Raw genomic sequence first — 22,756 nt, 5'->3', positions numbered from 1 at the left:
CACTAGCCTCTCAACATGCTGCCACCTTGGGCTGCCACTCCTGAATTCCTGACCCACAGAAACTCAGATAATAAATGTTTGTGGTTTTAAGCTGCTGACTTTGGGGATAATTCATCACACAGAATACAAATGCAGACTTCTAATCATCCAAGGGGGTAGCTGGCGAGGCAGGCTATTCCGGTAGACATGTTTTCCAGGGAGGACGGATGGGATCAGGGCTGTCTTTTAGAAAGGGCCCCTGGCCACAGAGAAGTCACTGTGGAAGGGGCGAGGCTGGTAAAGAGACCAGTTAGGAGGCTCTGTGGTTGTCCAGGCAAAGACTCACATTAAGACAATGCAGCAGAGATAGAAGATAGGTACAAGAGACATTTCCCAGCAAGAAAGGTGAGCACTTATTGGTCAGCTGCCTATAAATAAGAACAGTAATATTATTAACATTACCAGCTAACATTCATTGACAACTGAGTATGTACCAATCACTATTCTAAGCACCTTACACGTATTCACACATTTAATACTCACAAACTTATGAGGTAGGTACTACTGTCATCTCATTTTACAGATGAGGAAACTGAGCCACAGAAAGCCTATGTGACCTGCCCAGTGCCACTCAGCCGGTGAGCAGCAGAGGCTGAGCTCAAACTGGGGCAGCTGTGCCTTTAACTTCTCACCGGACTTACTCTGGAGGAATCAGAGAGAGAGAGCGGGAGGGGCAGGGTGGGACAAGAGTGAGCTCTCAGGTTTCTAGCCTGGGCAACTGAGTGCGGCCTTACCCAGAGTAGCAGATGACTTGAAAGAAAGACAGTACATCACCAATCACCTACTAATTCCCTGTGTACCTCATAGGAGCTGCTAATGGGCTCAACTACAATCCAGCACGTGAAATGTAGAATAACATCCGGACGTGGCACCAGGCCGCACTTCTACCACACTCCAGTAAAAATAAACCTCTCTGTCCAAATATAGAGTGGTTAGAAGTGCCATGTTTTACAGGAGAAGAGGCAGTTATTTGGCATTAAAAATAGACACGCTTTGGCTTCCTCACAGATCTGGGCAAGAGTACTGCAATTTCCAAGTGGAAACCCAGATGGATGGGGTAAGCCCCCCTCAGACTGACTCAGCTATTTAAAAAGTCCAAATACAAAATTATATCCCCTTTCTGGGCCTCAGTTTACTCATCCACAAAACAAAGAGTTTTGACGAGACGGTTGAGCATCACTTGAAGATCCCACTGTCTCTGAGAGGAGGAAATGGAGTCCAAGACTGGTCCTCAGAGAGCTGACAGCTTCCTAAATCATGGGGCCCGGTACAGGCCAGGCGAGTTGGCCCTTTGGCTCACAGCTTGCTGCTGATAGGACCAGGGGTGGTTTTTTCCAAGGATTTTCAGAACTCTGTCAAGAGCTTTAAATTACCCTCTTGAATCAGACACATTGTTAGTCCACAAAGAAAAGCAAGCCAGGAAGTCTCCCTACAACTAGCCTACCTCCTGAGATGCTACCTTGATAAAAGGAAACTGAAACCCAGCTTGACGGGGTTGGGGTGGTGAGCAGGTCCTTTGCACACATTCCGCTTAATCCTGCAAGGCAGGCACAGCTGTATTTCACAGCTGGAAGAATTGTCAGTTCAGAGAGGTTACATAACTCGCCTGAGATCATTCCGCTGGTGGAGGCTGGAACCCGGTCCAAATCCAGGTCCAGATCTAAAACCTGTGTCTTTCCACCTTATGGGGACTCTGCTTTGCTGCTTACTGTGTGGTCAGAAGGCTCTTCTCCACTCCGAGGGGAAGAGAAGTCCTGACAAGCTGCGATCCTCCGGGGTGACTCAGTGTGGCACAAGTTAGGAGTCAAATTCCCTAACGGATCCCCTTGTGCTTTTACCACACCTTGAAAATGACAGACCAGCTTTGCTTTAAATGGTTTTATTAAAAATGGTACCAGTTGATGGGGGGGAAGATACACACACACACACACACACACACACTCTCTCTCTCACACACACGTATGTGGACAACAGAAAGCCAAATACTCTGTACAGGTTAAAACACAATGGGTCCCTATTCCCATCCCTCTTTCCCTGTCTCTCTCCCAGAGGCAGAGTGCCTAGAACCCAGGGCAACTAATCTGGGATGAACAAAATGCTACATTCTCACTGGGTCTCCCCTGACAGCCCCTGTGGACCCAGGGATGGGGTGGCCCGCTGAGCGACACTCACAGAGCAGGGAGAGGCACTGGCCGCCTGCACAGAGAGGGGTAGTGTGTACCGGGAGCCTGCACAGGCTCCGAGCACCTCCAGCCTCGAGGCTGGCACATCTACGGAAGAGCTTGGATTTCCCTGCCACTCCTTCAAGGCTCTATGTCCTCCCCAGCCCTGAGGTGCCCACTGCCCAGTATTTCAGGAAGCTTCACAGGCTGACAGGTTAATCCCTTCCTGGAACAAGTCCGCCAGGGTGGCCTGCCACCAAGGATCCCCCCTCCACACACACACAGAAGGACCCTACAGCTTCGCAGAAGCCCTGAGAGCCATGGCAACTGAAGTTTTCCTGCTTCTGCTGCTCTCCACTCTCCTTATCCTCTCTTCACCAAGTCCACCCAAGAAAACAAGCTTTCAAGTGTGCTCCTTGCTGACCAGGACAGTCAAGTGGCTGCCCAGCCTCCTTCCCAGGAGACTTTGGGTGGATGGAGGCCCTGGCTGGACCATCCCAATCAACCCCTCCTTGCCGTGCCCAGGCCAGAGCCACCCTCAGACAGAGCTGGCTGCTGGGGACAGTGAGACAAATCAGCTGGGCCCCTCGGAACATTTGGAACATGCCTGCCACATAAGCTCTGGACACAGACCCACTCCCCTAGGGGCTGGGAGAGGTCACTGGGAGGTAAACTATCTGCCTCAGATTGAGCAAGAGGCCACGGGGGCAGCTCTCCAGTAGCCCAGACTTTGAAGCAGGCAAAGGCAGAGGCCAGGCCCAGTCTTCCAACTGGCTTGGGGAGTCAGCTGTCTGGCTTGGGGGTACCCTCCCCAGTTCTGTCTACAGCTTCCAGAACCCCAGAGTTCTGAGTTAGAAGGCCTCTTCTGATCCTGAATGGCAGGCTTCCCTTCCTCCAGGGCATTTCTTCACTGGGGAGGGAGGTTTCCAGTCCCCCCCACCCCTCCTCAGCAAACCACAAAAGCTCCACAAGTCTTCAGCTGGTTACAGGTCAGGACCCAGGTCAGACTCTCCCTCCCTCTAAATCTGATTCTCCACCCCCTCACTGGAGACAGCCAAGCCTCTGGGGGTGGGGGGGTGGGGTGAGGGGGCCCACTGGGACAGACTTGTCTCCTGAGGCTGGACTTGAGGAATGTTCAGGCCAATTCTACAGGCAGCAGGGGGAAGGGGCTGGTCTAGATCCCTAGGCCAATTAAAAACAGCCAGCCAGGAGGAACCTCTCTCCCTCCTGGGGCTATTCTGCCAGTTACCTCCTGGGTTTCTGGTGGAGGGGAAAGGAAGGAGGTTTGAAGTTTTGCCCTGGCTTGCTTAGGATAGTGAGTTAGTTCTCGGCTGCACAGAGAACTAGGCTTGAGGTTCACGTGGGCTTGTCAGACTCTGGGCTCAGTTCTCAGGACAGGCCACAGGGCATTCCTCCTGGGCCTAGCTGGGTCCCTGAAGCTCATGGCTTTGCCTCAGCACCAAAGTTTAGACCATTTATTTGCTCTCACTCAGCTCAGGTGGAAAGTCTGCCAAGAGAGGTTAAAAATGGTTGGTAGAAATAATCCTGGTTTTCCTGTGTGTTCCACCCAAGCATGTACCAGCAGCCTGCTCATCACAGCCTTGGTCCAGGAGAGGAGAAAACACATGTCTTACACACGTCATGGAGACACGCAGGGAAGGCTGGATTTCACAATGGTCAGCATGTCCCGGAGCCAGTCTTCATGCCTGTTCCCTGGGCTCCTCCTTATAAGCAGGAACCCATCTTCTTAGCAGACAAACCATGGTACACACCCTGAGAATATAATTCTGGCCAAGAAGAGGTAATACCTCCAGAACATCCAAGCAAAACAAAACAAAGGCTTACACACAGTTTGAGGTCCTTCTCCTCAGGGCTACTGTGAGCCCACATGGCACCTTTGTGCAAATTAGGAAAGGCACCCCTTCTTCTGGACAGACATAGCCCTATACTAGGGCATACAACTTAGTGAGCAGAGCACCAGCTGGATTTTAGCCACCATTATCTTCCTTTGCAGGTGCCTTTGTGCAGTGAACAACCTGCCCAACTGTACATCCAAAAGATGAATGCTTCCTTTAACAGTACTGAAGACCTCTTTGTAGAATTGGAGGAGCTTGGGCTTCTTCAGATTTGAGAGTCTACTCTGGACTCCTCCAATTTCCTTGGGTAGCCCTGGGGTCTTCTCTGCCCAGGAAAGCCATCTCTTCTTTGGGTGTTGCTTCCCTTGGGCATTGCGTAACATTAGCACCAATGTCATCTTTTCTTACATATGCAAATATTATCATTTAATTTCTAGGTGACTGGTTAATAGGTTTTGTTAACCAGAATCCCTATGTCTTTTCAGATTCCCTGGGTCTGCTCTCAGAGCTGGCAGACTGGCTGTTTCAAATTCTCTCCATTCGAGCCACAGCAGGGAGAGAAGGGAAGCAGTTCAGAGGCAGCTGTAATCCTGCTGAGTTCCAGAGCACACCCTTCTGGCCTAGCTGGAAGCTGAAGGAAGACAGGAAATGTGTACCCAGCTTTGCGGGTTCCGCACTCTTAATCATTGTCTGTTACTCTAAAAGACACATTTCAGCTGACAAAGCCACTGTGCTGGCTTCTTCCTGTATCATACTAGGTGTGAAAAAGGAATGGGGGTAAGGGGGAGGAGGTATGTTGTTTCCAAGGAAACCAAGGGGTCTGGGTTCCTCTAAGGCTGACTCTTACAGGTGGGATGGCCACATTTCCCAGTGCCACTGTAATCCTGCCCCTGCATGCCCTAGAGAGCTGATACTGGCAGTGGAATACAGTCTGTTGCTGGGTCTTTGGAGAGAAGAGCTGACAAGGTACACGCTGCTGGTGACAGCACATTGATTGGCTATTTGGCTCATCCACGGCTCACACCCAGCCAGTTCCAGGAAGCCAGAGGTGGCAGTGGTTCTCTGTACCTCAGGACCAATCCTGAGGCATCCAAGTGGGACCAAGTCAGATTTGAGACCTACCCAGAAGTTTGGTTCATTTTGCGGCATGTTTGAGGGGTCCTTGGAGAAACCCAACCCTCCCTGAGGTCTGCTGGAGATGACAGGGGCTGGACAAGAATCCCTGAGCCCTTGGGGCAGGCACTGGATGGACCAAATGAGAACCCAGATATAGGCTGACCGGCCTGGTGAAGTTGCCGTGCTCAGCTGGAAAGCCCCTGGCCAAGGCCCTGGTGGGTTAAAGCAGTGTGACCATCCGGATCTCGGTCCCCTCCACGGTGAAGGCTGATAACATTTGGCAGAACCAGGACTCTAATAATCCAGTCTATTTCTTAACCGAGTTCCTGTGGGAAAACTATAGTCCACTTGCCAGAGAACATACTACCTGGTCATCTTCGACAACTGTTGACTGAAGAATCTGCTCGTCAGAGCCCTTCGGAGGTCCCACCATCACAGACACATCAACCTCTACTTCAACAGTGTTTGACAAAGGCCCCCATTCCTGGTGGAGGCCCCGAACAGGGAAAGAGGTCCCCCTTGGGTATGTCTTATGTACACAGAGATAAACTTTTAAAATAAAAACAACAAAGAAAACAACTTCACAAGACACAGAGTCAGTCCTCGCTGATGTCCTTCCTGTGATGCCCCTTTCGAAGAGGGCAGCCCAGCCTCACCTGGGACCTGCCCCGTTCCGGTTCTCATCTCCATTCAAAGCGAGGTTGTGTAGGAAGAGGAGGATCTGCCACCACACCCGATTTCGGTTCTGCTGGTGCTGAAAGGAAAAGAAAATCAACGTGACTCCTAAACACAGCCTTAGCCGACTCCTTATCATTTCCAATAAAAGTTCAGATCAACATGTCTGGGGCGGCACTTTAATCCTATCAGTACAGCAAACTGGGGGGTGGGGGGGGAACAAGAGAAGTGGCCATGAGGGGGAGATAGCTGAGTTCTCCAAAAACAATTGCAGTTTTAACATTAAAAAGAAAAGACCAGGCTCTTTATGCACTGTGCACAAGAGGATTAAACTTTTTCCCCTGCTTGCAGGATTTTCCAGAGTTTAGCCAAGTGCTGCTTTTAATCAGATTGGCTCCTGAGCCCCTCAAACCTCAGCTGCATGAACAACAAACTTTCTTCAGAAAGAAAGAGAAGAAGTGCCCCCTTCTCTCCCCCCACTCCAAAGTAACACAGAGAACAAGGGGGAAAAGGGGGGAGCCTCCATCTGCAAGTGATTTGACACTGTGAAGGTCAAAGGGTTAATCTTCAATTTAAACCACACTGCTGAGGCAGCAAAAATCTGATTTCATCCAGTGCAAATACGCACACACACAGACACACACACACACACACACAGACACTCACACACACACACACACACACACACACACACACACACACACACACACTTGTGCGCCCTCCCTCTCTCCCTTCCCAGCATCTCCAGCTCAGCGCTGCCCTTTTTATAGCTACTCTTGACAGTAAGCCATAAATAACCCCTCTTGGAGCGCTTTCCTACTGACTGGAGCCAATTAAACGTTAAGCAAGAACATACTTGAAAACAAAACAAAAACAAAGAATGCACACTACTCTCTGGAGGTTATCCCAGGTCCTACTGTCAGGCAGGGAAGCTGGGGGCAAAGGTCAGGGGTCAGTGGCTCACAGGCTTGTGCCCAGTGCCCCGCCCACACAGGTACCATTTCCCTGGGGCTAACAGAGGCCCGAGGGGACTAAGTGGTGCTGGAAGAGGGGATCTTTGTTCTTTCTTTGTCTGCCGGAGTAGGAGGGCTGGGCTGGGGCCCTCTCCACAGGGTTCTCAGTGGACAGGGGAATAAAAACCTAGTGTGCAGAAAGGAGCCAGCATAGGCTGGACCTGGATTATGGCAGCGAGCACATTTATATGAGGTGTCGGGGGAGCTGGGGCCCTCTCTTGGGCTGGCTTCAACCACTGCCCCGGCCCCCACCAAGAGACTCCTAGTCAGTTGGGAAGAGAAGATGGGGTAAGTCAGTGGCAGAACCGGAGAGTGAGCCCAGGTCGCCCGGATACCCAGAGCTTCGCCAGTCATCTGGCTGGGGGCAACCACGCAGGTGGCTGGGTTCCCTTTCACTCTGCCTTAGGCCACAAAGAGAAGAGAGGTGAGGTGTTAGCTGAGGCTGACCTCAGAGCCCTGCCAATCTAGTAGAACAGAATGCCCCGTACCTGTGGCAATAGTATTCTTTCCCTTGCAGAAGGGAGACTGGAAAACAATCCAGAAATGTGGAGGCACAGCTACTGCTAGGAGGGGCAGGGAAAGTGGGCTGTGCCACCGAGGAGGCCTGGCAGACTGCGGCTGGGGAGACTGATGGCTTCCTTGTGTTTTGTAAACAAAGATGAGTAAAAAGAGGAAACACACCCGGCTTAATAAAATCTAGTTAGAGTAAAGCAGCGTGAAAAAGGACTCAACTGCAGACCTTAAGACTCAGGGCCACAGCAGCTGGGCAGGGTACCCTCCCCTTTTCCACCCCAGCTGCTGCCTAGGACAGGTGCAAAGGTCATGTGGTAGAACAGGAGAATCCAGGAAAAGACTGGTCCCTGGAGAGGCCAGTCTGCTGGAATTCCCAGTCTCCTCAGGTGCCTGTTTAAAAAGGCCAAGTGACAAAAACAGCCACGATCCTAACAGGCGTAACACTGAGTGTGCCAGGCTCTGTTCAGAGTGTATTCCATCTTTACTTCTCAGAGTGTGGTCCATGGACCAGCAGCCCCAGAGTTATCTGGGAGCTTATTAGAAATGCAGACCTACAGAATGAATCAGAATATGCACCTTTAACAAGATCCCCAGGTGACTCTGAGACACATTATTGTATGAGAAGCACTGCTTTATATGCATTGAACTCCTTTGGTCCTCTCAACAGCCCTGTGATGTAGGTATATATTATCATCCCCATTTCACAGATGAGATCATTGGAAGAGTTAGGTAACTTGGCCACATAGCTAATAAGTGTCAGACTGCACTGAACCCAGACTACCCAACCCTAGAGCAATGTCCTTTCCCACTGTCACTGTGCTCGGAGTGCCATCATATATACCTTTCTATAGACCAGATCTAACCCTCTATTCTCCCCTTCTCTAAATCATCTCAAAACAGCCCAATGGCCAAGGAAGGGAAATCACAATTCTCTGATTTGGGGCCTGGTCCAATCCCATCTCTGTGTGCTTCAGTTTCTCCCCAAATTCCGCTAATAGGCCACTTGCTACCTGGGTACCTTTCTGAGCCTTGAGGTCTCTGGAGATAAGGCAAGGCAACACCCTCGCTCCCATCACTGGGGAGGTTGGGGGACCCAGAAGCAGCTGTGGGCCCGAGAGTGCTGTCGGACAGGAAGGATGAGGACTGGCTGAGAGATACAGGCAGGCCCAGGTGCAGGAGCGGACACGCAAATCTACCTCCAGGAAGGACCCAGGTTCCATGCTTCTGCCTGTGACAGGCCTCAGGTTCATAAATCGGCAAGGAAGGCTCTGGGCCACGGATTAGAGGACCTGGCTATAGGCTGGGGTCTCCCACCACCTGCCTGTCAGTCCTCACTTTCCTTGTAAGTGAAATGCAGGTTCCCAAACCTGACTGTGTCACAGAATCCACTGAGGCACGGCTATAAATACAGAGTCCCCAGGTCCCACACAGACCAACTGGGTCAGAATTTCCAGGCAGGAAACCCAGGAATTTGTATGTTAAACAAGCGCCGTGGGTGACATTTTCTTAAAATCAGAGGTAACATTCATTGTATATTTAAGTCATAAAAGTAATACATGTTAGCCGTAGAAAAACTGGAAAATACAAGAAATTACAGAGGAGAAAATAAAATCATTCATGATCCTGTAGCCTAGAAGAAAACACTTCATGATTTGGTGTTTTCTTCAGTCTCTTTCATCCTCTTCCCACCAAAGTAATGACTTGGCCGAGCCAGAGGTAAATCCTGCCCAGGTGCCAGGCCACAGACAGGCATTTGGAAACCAACGAGGTGATTTCCAACCCTAAGGTTTGGTGATTCGGAGTTCGTCATCCGTAATTATCTGCAGGATTACAAATCAGAGCTCCAAAAACTGAATCCGGTCAGCGTGGTAAAGGGTCTGGGTGGGCCTGGAGAACAGGCTACCTTGTAGTGATTTAAGCTGGTGGCTTCAACAGCCGTGAGAGCAGCAAGAGCAGGCTCGAGAACCCGCCTGCAGCCCCAGCAGCCCTCTCTCTGGGCACAAGCAGATGCCACACGTATTCCACTTAGCCTTCTCCTGCCACAGGGCAGCCCCCAAAAGGCCCTTTTCTGAAAGGAAATCACTCTGCCTCTTTATCAAGGGAATCAAAGAATGCCCTGATTTTGATGAGCAACAATAAATATTTTTTTTTTAATTAAACAAAAGTGCCTGACTAGAAGGGAAAGAAAAAGGACTTGAAGGGAGGCCAGTGAGAGAAACAGTAAGGAGGAAGGAAATCAACATTCACCCAACAGGATAAAGTACACAAAAACACCAGAACACCAGAGAACATGGATCCTTCCAGGAGCGGGTGTGGAGGAGAAGGGGAGAAGGAACGGGGAACCAGGAAAGGGTATTGCTTGACCTCTAACTCTCTGGCACTTGGCATAGCACCCAGCACACAATCTGAGATCCATAGATGCAAACCCCGGAGCAAGGTTCAGCTCCCCGAGACTCAGCTTGAGTACCCCTCAAAATCTGGGAACCTGCAAAGAGTGGGGGTTCCCAGAATGTATAGTCAGGGTTTCCTCAGGGCTGGGGGTTGGGCTACAGGAGACGGGAAGCTGGTGGGAATTTAAGCTTATACCAGAAGCCCTCAAATTCAGAGTCTAGAGGGTAGGACCAAGGCCCGGAGGGAAAGAATAGAGGTGAATGCCCCATGGAAAGGGGTTCTGTCATGGTGGGTAAAAATATTCTCTTCAGTGAAGAGAGCACAACCAGGGCTCAGAGGCCTGAGGTTTTCCTTTGACTTGGTCCTACTGTCTTACTGCGGTAGGAGGATAAAGGCAGTCAGTTGCCAACTGTTCCCATCACCCTCACTGTGTGCAAGGCAATGTGCCTGAATGGTCATCCGTCCTGTGGAAGAGAGGGAATGCCCAGGGACACACAGTAGGTACTCAACAAGTGCACCCTGGGTTGACTACAGAAAAGTCAGCCTTGCAAGATAACCCACTTGTCTGAGGCCAGCAACAACTGATGTGTGGCCAGGTCTAAAGATGTACTCGATGTGATAGTATCAGCCTCTTGCCTGGGGAGAGGCCCAACTAGTAAAAGGCTTTTTTTTTTTTTTTTAAAGAGCTGGCTGTGGTGTCCGACATGCTTGGATTACACAAATCAAACTCTGTTTCATTCCACATGGCCTCTGCCCTAAGCACAAAGAGTGTTCCCTGCCCTCCCCAGATAAGAATCTCCCACTACCTCTCCCATTCAGATCCAATTCACACCCCCTGGGGACTTTCTGTGTCACCGGTGCTCCAGATGCTCCAGCGAGAGATAATTCACCCAAAGAATTAGAAGAAGGAGCAAGGCTATGCTGTGGCCCTGCTTTAAAAGAACCCTGCAAATTTCCTGAACAGATAGCAATTTATTATATCTCATACTTAGAACAGGGTGCTTTCCTTTCCTTGCTCCTTGCATAGATGTGGGACATAGGAAGGGCAGGTATTATCACTTCCACTTCACGGACAGGGAAGCAAAGGCTCAGAAAAGTTACCCCAAGCAAATTAGTTGGGGTGGGGGGAGGTAATTAGACCCCTGGATTTCTGATTCCAGAGCTTTGTTCTTTCACTAAAATATTACAGTGTACTTATTCATATTAGGAAAATAGTATTAACTTTTCAAAGCAAATCACAACTGAACTGCTCCCCTAGTATGTTTACAGACATTGTTTCCAGATCATTAACTATTTAGTAAGGGTGCTGTGGACCAGAAAAAATAAACCTTTCAGAGGCAGAGCTAACTGAAGATCAAACAGAAATAAAGCTGAAACTGGTCTGAAATTATAACTTTAGATCATGCTCTGAAACCCTGCTGTTTCTTTAAAATGTAGAATGGCACATATTCTGTTTTTTTGGAGAGACACACTCTATAGAGTGACATTTTCCTACCTCTTCCTTTTCCCCCATCAGACTCTAAACCCACCCTGGCAGAGGCTGAAGGAAAGTGCTTTGCGGCTGAGAGCAGGAACGCAAGAGATAAGGGAGATTTCAGGAAAATTCCACTTGAAAGAAGCTGGGAAGATACTTTTGTTCAATTCAGCAAGCTTTTATCAAGCACCCAACGGAGTTAAGAGTTATGAAGGATACAAAGATGAGCAACGTAAACCTTGTCCTCAATTATTTTACAATCTGAAGGTGAGAAAAGCAAGAACATAGAAGTAAGTGTGAGAGGAGGCAGAGCAGGGCCGGGGCAGGCCGTGGGCGCTTCTTTGCGTTCTCACTCCCCGGGCTGAGTGGGCTGAGCCGTAGGGATGGGTGGGTGGGAGGGAGGGGCGGTGGAGACCATGGTTTCAGGATCAATCAGATCTGTTTGGCTCCCAGCTCAGCCACTTACAGTGTAACCTGGGCACGTTATCTTACGTCTATGAATCTCAGTTTCCTTGTACAAGGCTGCTCTGGTGATCAAATGAGAAAAATCTAAAGCCTGGGGCCTGGTGACTGCACTGAGCAAGCTCACCCCTCCTGGTGAACACAAGGGGAACCTGGGCCTACTTTGCTTTGCTGAGCTCTTTCCCTCACGCTCTGCTCACAGTGCTCGTCCAAGAGTGCTATCTTCTCAACAGACTCCTCAAGTCCTGGGGAAATCCTTGGCTTACTCTGAGTTAGGCTTCGGCCGCCAGAGGTAGCTGGGCTCAGAACTCCAGGCTGCCACGTAGAGTCAGGGATTCTAAACCCCCCCGGGGCAGCCCCTCAAACCCAGTGGACCTACTGCCCCAGGATGCTTCTGACCCAGATACCCGAGGAACGAGCAACAGAATGGCAACATGTTAAAGCAAAAAAAATATTCCTTGCCAAGAGCTTCCTCTCAGCCCAGCCAGCAGTGCTAACAGGATGCTGAAGCCACAGGTCAGCACCACGGCAAAAGGGCAGCCTGGGGCCAGCAGGTTCTCAGCTGAAGACAGGAGGGCCTCCTCTTATGCAACTGGAGGTCACTGCCTTCCGTCACTGGGGGCGGGGGATGACGGACAGGGCTATGCATCCCACCCATGTCCCGAGCCCTGCTCTGCACTTCCACGGCCTGACCATAGGAACTACTAAGGCCCTTGCCCAGCTTCCCCCTGGGACAGCTCTGTGCTCCAGTTTCCCTCAACCTGAGAACAGCTCCATCAAGCTATCACGCAACCTCTTAAGAACTCCAAAAGGAACAGTGGTGTGTGTGCTCTGGTCAAAGGTGAGGGAGAGACAGCATCAAGGAGGGGGCAGGTGTGTTGTAGGTCTAGAAGGCTGTGGAGAAGGAACCCCGAGGCTCTGACTCCCAACCTGGGGCCTTGGCAGCTGTTCTTGTCCTACCTGAGGCCAGTTCCCTGGACAGGACAAGACAAGCTGAGCGTGGACGATGACCAGGCCCTCCTCCTCACCATACACACTGACTGCTCTCATTCTGGTCATGGAACATGCCTTCTTAGTTGCCAGACGTGGCTCAAAACACAAGTCAGACATTTTTCTTTATCCTTCTTTTTCAGTGCCTCCTCCAAACCCCTTCCTCTTCACCCCCTCCCTCAAGAAAAAAAGAAGAAAAAAAACGCCAATTCCCATCCCCATGGCTTGCCTTGGTGGGGAGGGAATGAACTGTCCCGACTATAAGGGCCTTCTCCTGGAAGAGAGAGTAGTCAGGTGCAGAGTTGTGTGGGGAACTCGGCCTCTAGTCAGCCACGCTGATGACTCAGAAGCTAAATATAGCCAGCGATATAAACAGAGCCAGCCACAGAGCAAACACAGGGCCCCCAAACCCCAGCACTGGCTCTCACGCACAGCAGCTTTCCACAGCCCCTCCCCCAACCTCCCTCTTCCCAGGCACTGTCCTAGGTGGACCTCCCACTCCTGGGACAAAGGCTGCCTCTGTTGGGACCCTTCTCACTTTAGGTCAAATCTCTGGGGCTCCTGCCCTGGGCTGCCCCATCTAGAGCCTGATCAACCTCACTAGCCACAGTTGGAGCTCCAGAAAACCACTGGCCAATAAGAAGAGCATCCTGAAGGGTCAGGAAGCAGTCAGAGGCTCGTTGAACAAAGGATCCAGGCTGCTGGCAGAGAAGCTGTGAATTAATAAACCATGCAAACATCAACCTTGGGTATAACTTCCAAAAGAGCTCCCCAAGAACTATAAAGGCAGGTCCAAGAGAAATCCCAAAATCATCTTTTAACACATTTCCAAAAGTGTTAAACCTTAAAAGTGCCCATATCTTAATAGTTCCATGTCTTACAACTTACAAAGGACTTTCACATCAATTCTGCAAGGTAAGCATTAGAAATTGAGGCTTGGAGAAGATAAATTATTTGCCTTTGAACACAGTACTCATAACTGACAGAGCTGGGATTTGAACCCGGATGTGTCTCTAAGTCCAGGATCCTTTCTGTGATATTGCAACTCAAGATGGTTTCAACTGAGTGGCTGAAATTTTTCTCAGATTTCATTTTCCAGAAAGTCTAATTACTATTCAGGGAATTTCCAAATCCGACTGTTCTGAATGAAACCACTGCTGGTCCAAGTGAAAGAGCCATTTCCAACACGAAGGGTTCCAACCCTCCTATAGCTTTACTCAACGGTCTACAGTAGCTACTTTTTTTTTTTTTTTTTTTTAAGGATTCTTGGCTTCTTAACATTGCCCAGAAACAGCCCCACAAATTTCAAGATGGTGCTATTAGGACATGAGACTTTTCGAAGGGGAGGGGACACCAGCTACTGTCCATTCTTAGGCTCACGCTGGAGACCATGGGAGGGGGACTGGAAAGCAGCTGGGACTCACTCCTTCTGACCACAGCAGCCATGAGCTCAGTGAGGAAGCAAACCTGCACCTCCTCTTCCCTGCAGGGCACACTCACAGGGCCTGAGTCAAGGTAGGCCACAGTCAGCAGACCACGAGAGGTCACCTGCTGCAGCTGGTCAGCTCACAGAAGAGCAAAAAGGGGAACCTTCTGCCTGAGACCCAGCCAAAGAAAGGTGGGGTGTGTGACCAGGTTTGGAAAGGCTTTCGCTCTGCCTCCAACTCTCTTGCTGCTTTGGAGACTCAAAGAGCCGACAGCGAGCACTTTGCTGACACTGATCTGCCTCCAATTCCATGCGAGTGGGTCCAGAAAAGCCACCCTGTACGGGGCTAGCTCTGGGCTAGAAAGGCGCCACTGGAGGCTAGATCTCCACCCCAAATACTCCTTGGGAAATACGCTGGGAGGGCTTATGGCCAACATAAACTGACACGTGGAGAATTTGCAACCTTTTCAATATGGGGTCATGTTGAAGCACTCAATTTGCCATAATGCTATGAGCTCATAAGGCAGAACTCATACTCCCTATAGGACTCAGGGATCAATGGCTACTGTCTGACCCTGGGACACCACCCCAGAGCTGAGGAGAAAGGGGATGGCGAGGCCCCCTCAACTTCTTACTGCCTCTGGGGTTGTCTTTCATGGCTCTCTAAACTCAGCCCACGATGATGGGGAATGATCACCAATCTCTGAGGAGAATGTTCAAGGCCAAGGCCCACTGCTGAACAGCTTGGACACCAATGTCTCTGGACAGGGCAGGTGAAGTGGAGCTCAGGGATCTGTGTGACAGGTGGGGTGGGAAATGTGAGTGCTGATCAGAATTATTGAGAGACAGAGGAAACAAGCATTGAGGAATAACTATTGTGTGCCTGGAATTTTCACAGGTATTTTCTCACTTAATCTTCACAGTAAAATTCTGCGGTACTAGCTCAAAGTTACAGAAGAGGAAATAGGCTTGGCAAGGTCAAGTGACTTCCCGATGAGTAGTAGCTGGCAAAACTGGTATTTGAACCTAGGCCTTCTGAATTCATACTCAAAGCCTAGACTTGATCCAAAATCACTTCCTTCCTAGTGCCTCAGTTTCCCTGTCTGCAAAGATGAGGTAAGGGAATAGAGAAAGAAGATAAAGGATAATAGTGTAGGTGTGCCAAAAGTACTTTCTAGATAGGAAATATTAGACTGTGATTTACGTAATAATCAAGTTGAGAAAATGACTCACTTCTTAAAATGAGCTGCTGAAAGGTCCTACGTGTGGCAGCACTCCACCGGCCTGTGGCCGTTATCCTAGCCCTTCCCCACAGGAGGAGCTACTGACCACGGTCTGTGAGCAGGGTTCCTGGGGAGGAGGGGGTTAAAAGCAAGAGGACTCCACAGACAAAAAGTCTGGTCTTTGTAATGGAAAATTTGGGAAAACCAGCTCTGGGCTAGAAAGGCTCCACTGGCCAGCCTCCCGCTAATGCAAAGTAGGAGAAGTAGGTAGCTGGTAGGTGGATAAGGGGTACCGGGAACTCAGGAGCCAGTATGAGGTGAGGTACAGATCAGGAAAGACTCTCCTATAGTTAGTTCTGCTCTGGCTCTGCCCCCTCCCAAGGTGGGGTGGCTCTGGCTGAGAGGAGAGCACCCTGTCTAGAGTTGAACTGTACCCTCAAAGAGGCAGCCCTGGACTGAGGGAAATGATGCCAAACAGCAAAGAGCAGGGTGAGACCTTGGCATAAGGGCCACCTCATCCTGTTCAGAACGGAGTCAGGAAGAAAGGGCCCTGGGATGTGGCCTGGTCCTGTCCTCCCAGCCTGCTCCCAAACCTACAGGGCTTACCAATGGATGGGGAATAGTCTGGGAAACACCTGTTGAGAGAGACCAGGACTGTTGGGAATGAAGAAAGCTGCCTTCCAGGAAGTCCTCTAGATGAGTCTAGGGGACCCACAGCCACTGTGTCCTCCATCAGCTCCAGCACCAGGGCTGGAAACTGTGCTGGGCTCAGCCATTGGCCTATACAAGCAGGGTAGAGTGAATGGGCAGGAAGGAGGCCAAGAGAAAGAAATCGAGAATCAGAGTGAGTCCACACATGGACTGAAGGGGAAACTCTAAGCCAAGTTTCCACAGAACAATCAAAGAAGGGACTACAGACTGGAGCTTGGGGCCAGAAGAGAGGGCCAGGCTGCCTTACTATCTAAGCACAGGGCCACCCTCTCTTTCTGATCCCTAAGAGACTGGGACAGCCTATCAGGACCAGTTCCAGACCCAAATTTCCCTCAGAGTTCCTTGGCAGAAAGCACTAACCATATCTAACCCCCGATGGCCTAATCTCAGGAGACCCAAAGTCAATTTCTCTTCCCCTGGTGCTGGCAATGGTTTGGCCCTTAAGTCAAACCTACTACTACCAATAACTTCTCTGGTCATCTGAAGTGACCTATCTAACCTCAGGGTCTGCCTGTCCGTGGTGTTATTTATTCTCTTAATTTCCAGACACACAAACATACACAAATCTTGCTGGGCTAGGGACACTGTCCCAGAGGTCGGGAATGCATTCATTTCCAGGTGGCGTGCCTCTGCTTCAGTGGTGGTTATAGCACAGACCAGCCCCAGGCTTCTCTCCCTGCCTTGGCAGCTGTCCAGAAAGCCAGCCCAGAGAGGAAGGGTTAAGTGCCTGGGGGCCGCCCAGACAGGGCTGCAGAGCAGGGCAGCCTCCAGCCCGTGGCACGGAGGGCTCCTCTAGCACGAGCCTGCCAGCCGCCGCCTTTGTTGATGGACTCTGCCACATGCTCCACTGACACGCGATGCCCCACCCTGGCGGGGCTGGTGCCAGGCTGCCGGCCAAGCACCAGGCCAAGCGCCTGGCCGCCCGGTCTGGAGAGACTCTCTGAGGTACACTCTCCAGAGTCCCAGGCCCCAGTTCCCAGACAGAGACAATGAGGAGCGGCCTCCCCAGCTGGAAAGTGTCAGGTTACAACCGGTTCCACCACTTTCCCCCACTCAGGCCCATCCCTCCCCCTTGGTTATTCAGTTCCCACTGCACCCAACTGTCCAGTTTCACTGCTGCACCCTGAAAATCTTCCCCTTTCATCCGTGAGGGACAATCTCCCAATCCTGGCCTCAAGAAGACACAGTTTGTCAAGCAAGGTTGCAAAAAGCCATCCCATTCCCCAGGAGGGAGGGATCGTAGCATCTCCCAACAAACCACTGTTATGGAGCCTGAGCTGAGAGTGGGCAGATAACCAACTTGGAGCTCAGAGAGGAGGGCCCATCCAGTCCTCGGGAATCACAATAGCCACGGCCAAAACTCTGGGACCATATCCTTGAGGCCTGGCAGAGACAGAGCTGCTGAGGCAGGCCCCAGCCCCCCAGCCCCAGCAGACTCAACCCCGCCACCCCCATCCCCAGGCCGCATGCCTACTTGCTGCATATGAAGCCGATGGAACTGGTCTGCAATACACTGAAGCTTTCGGGCAATCTGTATCTCTGTTCGATGTTGCCACTGCCCTTCAGGGGGCTGCTCACCAAGAGGTAAGCCTGCAGGGAAACTGGCAGGGTGAGGGAGCCGGTAGCCAGCATTGCCTGCAAAGACAGAGTGCCCACATCTCAGCATTCTCCACGACTGCCCCTTCCTCCCATGCCCAACACTCCTGGCCGAGACCTGGGGCTGAGGCCTTTATCAGGGCACTGTGCCAAAATTGGACAACCTGACTTGCCTGCTGCCCCAGTGCATAAAAGTTGATGCTAGTAGAACAGAAGGTAATGGTCCCAGCCTTCCCTTCCGTTCTCCATTCACTGGCAGTGCCATGGCAAAGATAGTATGTGTGGGTGAACTTGCCAACTTTCTGTCCTTATTTACCAAGCTATGCTTGACCACAATTTATTATTCATGTAGTAGCAGGTTGAAAGCTCTTCTCTGGAAAAGCGCTGGAGGCAGCTCTCCAGAGCTCCTGGGTTGAGCAAAGCAAGGGACAGAGAAAGAGAAAACCAAAAAGTGTCTTCACTTCTTAGTGCAGCAAGGGAAGGCTGGTCTTATGTCCTGAAGCTCTGGGCAACAGTACAAAAACCAAGGAGAGAAAACTCCTCAGACCCACAGAATGGCCAAGTTCCTCTCTGGAGGCAGCCCCAGGTGAGATGGAGTGCTGGCAATTGAGTTGCCGCTAGGGGCGCCCACCCACCTCCTCCCTTCTTTTCCTCGTCCAGCCTGCTAGCCTTATCCATCTTCTCAGACTCCCTCCAGAACTGTTGTGCCAGAATTGCCCTACAAGGCAGCTCTCTCTGGTAATAACTGCAGCGTCTCCTCAATCTGTCCGTCAGATCTAGCAAGATAGCCTCCAAACCTTTCCCCTCTCTCCATAAGCTATTATGCTAAAAGAAGAAAACAGACTGTGTCTAACCCTGCCCTTTTGCCAGAGGACGGCATATTGCTCATAAAACAAACCACTTAAGCTGACTAATGAAAGGGTCTTGTCCTATTGAGCCTTGGAATCAGCCCCTGTGCTGGCATTGAGCCCAGGAAGTCCCAACCTCTTTCTCCAGTTCCCCTTCCAAGTACAGAAAGTCCCAAGTGACAAGTGGGGGTCACCTTCTGCCTTTAGGAACCTTCCCTCCCAGAAGGGGCTGGGTTTTTCCCTTCAGTGTCAACAAGGAGTCACAGATCCGACCTTCTGCAGGACAACATTTGTCACTGTACGGAAGGTGCATCACCACCAGGGCACAAGTCTGGGCCACTTAATGGGCTACAGGATCCAGGTGCCCTCTCTCCAACCCCAGAGGAGACACCATGGACCAATGATCCCTCCAGAAAGGGACAAAAGAAATAATGGCAGGGCAATTTGCCCTTCTTGGGCCTGAGGAGCACAGGTAAGGAGCAATGACAAGCAGAAAGGTAGTAGGTGAGAGGTGGGCAATCAATAGCCTCTGCTGCTCAATTTAGGGAAGGAAATAGCAAAGGGCAGGTTTGGGGAGGGAAAGTCCCCTCTTTTCCCCCAGCCTCTATGGGAGGAGTCTTGAGGCTAAGAGCACTCACCATAAAAGAGTCGCTGGGGTTCCTCAGTCACCCCACAAGGCAGCATGACACCCTGGCTTGGGGAGGCTGGACTGAGCGTCTGGGTGGCCTTGTCTTCCTGGCTGGTGGGTCGCAGCCCAGGGCCACAGCAGTGGGTGAGAGGGAAGAGCTGCAGACGGCTGAGGGGACAGTCCAGCTGGCTCTGAGCAAACAGGTCAGCAGAGGGCAAGCTCCCAGGCTGGGTCCCCAGATCCCCATCCTCTGGCTGAAACACATCATCCTCCAGCTCTTCCACACACTGAGGCGGCTCCATCTCCCCTGTTAGGGCATAATAAGGCATCCAGGATGCTATCCCCACCCAGGCCAACCCTGAAGTGGGGGTCCTCCCCTCCCCCACCTTCTTCCCTGGTCTCCCTTCTTATCTGGGGAAGTGGGGGCAGGTACTAGTGACAGATAACCCTGGTGGTAAAGCACACCCAAGGGTGACATCCACCCCCAAATCTAGACTGCCTCACTGTTCAGGGACTTTCTGCACCTCTTTCCTGGGCCCACCCACAGCTACCCTCCCCTCAGCCTCTTCTTCTGACCCAGCTGGTCAGTCATGATGTTTGACTGCTGCTACAAGCACACAGGGTACCTGGGGAAATGTTAACAAGGCTAGCCTCCCTGAGTGGCTGTGGGAGGGCAGAAGGGTGCTGCGACTGGCTGTACACAAAACACTCACAACTCTCTCTCTCTCTCTCTCTCTGTGTCTCTCTCTCTCTCTCCCTCCTCTCTCCCCCGCCCCTACCGCCCTGGGGAGTAACCACCAAGTCTGAGCTGAGTTCCAGGCTCAGCAGTAAAAACAAAACCCAGCCAGCAATCGTAGGGCAGCCAGGTTCCCTCCAAACCTGCTAAGTCCCGCCCACCTGCCCATCTACTCTAGTCTCCACCCCCTGCTTGCTCAACACAACAAACAGACTCCTTGGTGTGGTAAGTGTGTCCTGGGAGAGAGAAGGGAGAAAGACCCAAATTAGTCATTGCAGCTGCCCTCTCAGATAGAGCTGTCTACCCACCACAGCTTGGCCAAGAGGGTAGGTCCAACATTCAGCAAAGTGACCAGCCTCCCCCAGCTCAGTCTATTCACTAGTCTCCGTGACTTTAAATCTTTCCCCATAGCCAGCCTACTATTCCTGCCAGTGCTGAACCTGAGATTGGTACAACCTGCCTCACAGAAGGAAGTGAAATTCAGCCCTTTCTCCGTGACCTCACTCTGGCTATACAGGTTGTTGATGAGTTTCTTGGTAATAAAGAAGTTCTTGCTCCACCTGATGGCTCTTGGAAGTCTGAGCTTGGAGTATCCAGTATCTTGAGATTCGAACCCAGACCCCTACACACATACACTAGGAACCCCTCAAGGCCCCTGGGGCAGCCAGAAGCAACAACTACCTGAATGGGTTAAGGATACAGAGAGACAATGTTTGTCACTGCCAGATTCGATTAGATTCCCTGGGGAATTCTGTCTCCCAGTCTCTTGCCTTTGAAGAGCAAGCCAAAGGGTCTGTGGGTTGGTAAAGTACTTAAAGACATCTCAGTTAAGTTCAGAAATCCTGGCTTTCCTAAATGCAAGCTGTCTCTGAGGTGCTTGTTTCAACCCTCCCTCCATCCCATCTATTCCTGGAACTATCTATGGTCCTATCTCTGCCCTCATCCCTGGAGAGTGAGGAGATGCCTACTTGGATGGCAAAACAGGCACCTGGTGTTCTCTCAATAGTGTTTCCCAAAGGAGGAGTGGGGTGGGAGAACTCCAGCTTATCAGCACCAGGAAACAGTTTCCCGCTTAAAGGAAAGGCTGTCCTGCCAGTCACTGGAAGGGGCTCCCCTCCAGCCCTTCAACCTCCTCTCAGCAAGCTGGCAATCCCAACCTAAGAAGGGGCCCTCCAAAGCCAATCACAAGCAGGAGTCATTGTCTTGGTTCTTCCTTTGAAGCCCGTCACCTCCCCCTCCCCCTCCCAGCAAAGCCCCAAAGTTCAACCCTATGCCTGGACTGGACAGTGGGGGAGGTGCAGCAAGAGGGTGTGGCTCTGCCACGGCGGGAGGGGGGTGGGGGGTGCGGGCGGGGACCCGTCCCACTCTACAGGAACTACAGGTGGGCGCTTCCAGTGGGGTGCTGGGCAAGGTCAAGTGTAAACTGACCTGAGCAAAAGGGGTGATGTCCAAACTGGTAGGAGGGGAACACATCCTGAGAGCACGGCCAGGGTAGGCTTTATTGCTAGCAAGGGGAACTAAAGCTCGCTGGAGCCATCCCAGCCCCTAAGGACTCTTAACAGGGATGCTGAACTTAGACTCCTCCTCGGAGAAGGCAGTAGCCAGACACTCTGAACCTCGACAAGAGCTAAAATCTGGAATCTCTCTCTCTGTCTGTCTCTGTCTCTGTCTCTGTCTCTCTCTCTCTCATACACACACACACACACACACACACACACACACACACACTCACGCACTCACGCACTCACACAACACATCGCCGACCTGGGTGACTCCAGGAGAGAGTCTCGGCCTCCGAGTCGTGATGCCAGGGCTCCGCGCCAGGGTCCAGCGTGACGAGCACTCGGGGGCTTGGCGCCCAGACTCAATTGGGAAGGAGGGAAAAAGCCCAGCTGTTAAGGAGAGGAGCCTTCAAACTCCGCAGGGAGGTAGGATGCCCCAAGACTCCCTGCCCTACCCCAAAGTAAGATCCAGAGGCCCGGCCGATCTCGGGAGCCTAGGTCGGCTCAGCAGTGCACTGCAGGTTCCCCTGCCCACCTGGACCCAACTCCGCGGACTCTCAAATGCTACTACCCCCAAGTTGCCTCGTGGAGCAGCGCACCTATATGTGGGTTCTTCACCCTGTTCCCGCAGCCCAGCGCCCCAGTCCTTCATGGTCACCCCACACGCCTGCAGCCCAACCCTTCCCGGGCCCCCACGCGCAGCGCGACTCCTCTCCCCACTTCCCCGAGGAGGTGCGATCCAACTCCGCCCGGCTCCCGGCCGCCCGGGCGCTCACCCGGCTGCGGCGAGAGGCGGGAGGCGGGAGGAGCGAGCAGGGGACGCAGCGGCAGCGGGCGGGCGCGCCCGGGAGGAGGCCGCTCCGCACCGCGCGGTATTGTTTCCAAAATACGCCCGCTCGGGGCATCCCGCAAACAGCTGATGAGGCCCCGCCTCCGGCGCGTCACGCCTACCGATGGCCAATGGTGAGTGGAGCCCCAAGTCCCGGGCTGGGCGGCTGCCAGGGACAGTCACGAATCTACGAACCTCCCCTTGGAAACATTGCAAGGGGCCGAGCAAAATTCTGACCCCCGCCAGAAACGCAATTGGTGCGCGTTGCCCTCGCAGACTCGGTTCCTAATGCAGGCTAGGTAAGCACGGCCCTCTCTATTAGGAGCGAACAAGGAGGCGCCAAAGTGACTTCTCTTCTCTTTCTCGGGAATGGACTGAATAAATACTGCGCGTCCCTAAAGGGAGGGGAGGAGAAGAGCGGGAGCTTTTAAACGCGACTGGCAATGGCCAGTGGGTGCAAGTGCGGGTCCCTGCGGATCCCGGCGTGGTAGCAAAGCACCCTCCCGCTTGCGGAGCGGGTCTGGAGAAAACTCCAGCCCCAGATCTGTAGGAAGCATGAGAACACG

At 51.9% G+C, this 22,756-nt stretch overlaps 1 protein-coding gene across 4 annotated transcripts; it reads right to left on the bottom strand.

Moving 5' to 3' along the window:
- Positions 1-1,902: 1,902 nt before the first annotated feature.
- On the bottom strand, positions 1,903-22,293 carry BMF (Bcl2 modifying factor). 4 transcript variants are annotated; one of them, XM_019725506.2, is made up of 5 exons: positions 22,138-22,293; positions 21,624-21,751; positions 19,134-19,430; positions 17,526-17,686; positions 1,903-5,927 (listed from the first exon to the last, which is right to left on the bottom strand). In XM_019725506.2, the coding sequence occupies exons 3-5, from the start codon at positions 19,423-19,425 to the stop codon at positions 5,826-5,828; spliced, it is 555 nt and encodes a 184-aa protein (XP_019581065.1). In that variant the 5' UTR covers positions 19,426-19,430; positions 21,624-21,751; positions 22,138-22,293; the 3' UTR covers positions 1,903-5,825. The 4 variants fall into 4 exon arrangements, with proteins under 4 accessions (XP_019581065.1, XP_019581066.1, XP_074184016.1 ...); XM_019725507.2 differs by having other exon boundaries at positions 21,624-21,722; positions 22,138-22,288; XM_074327915.1 differs by lacking the exon at positions 22,138-22,293 and adding an exon at positions 21,961-22,122.
- Between the last annotated feature and the right edge of the window lie 463 nt (positions 22,294-22,756).

Source organism: Rhinolophus sinicus, linkage group LG03 (genome assembly GCF_036562045.2).
Source record: "Rhinolophus sinicus isolate RSC01 linkage group LG03, ASM3656204v1, whole genome shotgun sequence".
NCBI lineage: Eukaryota > Metazoa > Chordata > Mammalia > Chiroptera > Rhinolophidae > Rhinolophus > Rhinolophus sinicus.
The sequence above is the reverse complement of the archived record's forward strand: the minus strand, read 5'-3'. Positions and strand labels throughout refer to the sequence as shown.

Coding starts and splice junctions, on each gene's coding strand:
- BMF (XM_019725506.2), bottom strand. CDS start 19,425: ATGGAGCCGCCTCAGTGTGTGGAAGAGCTGGAGGATGATGTGTTTCAG. Junction 17,687..19,133: donor ACCCCAGCGACTCTTTTATG/GTGAGTGCTCTT, acceptor CTGTCTTTGCAG/GCAATGCTGGCTACCGGCTC. Junction 5,928..17,525: donor ATCGGCTTCATATGCAGCAA/GTAGGCATGCGG, acceptor TTTTCCTTTCAG/CACCAGCAGAACCGAAATCG.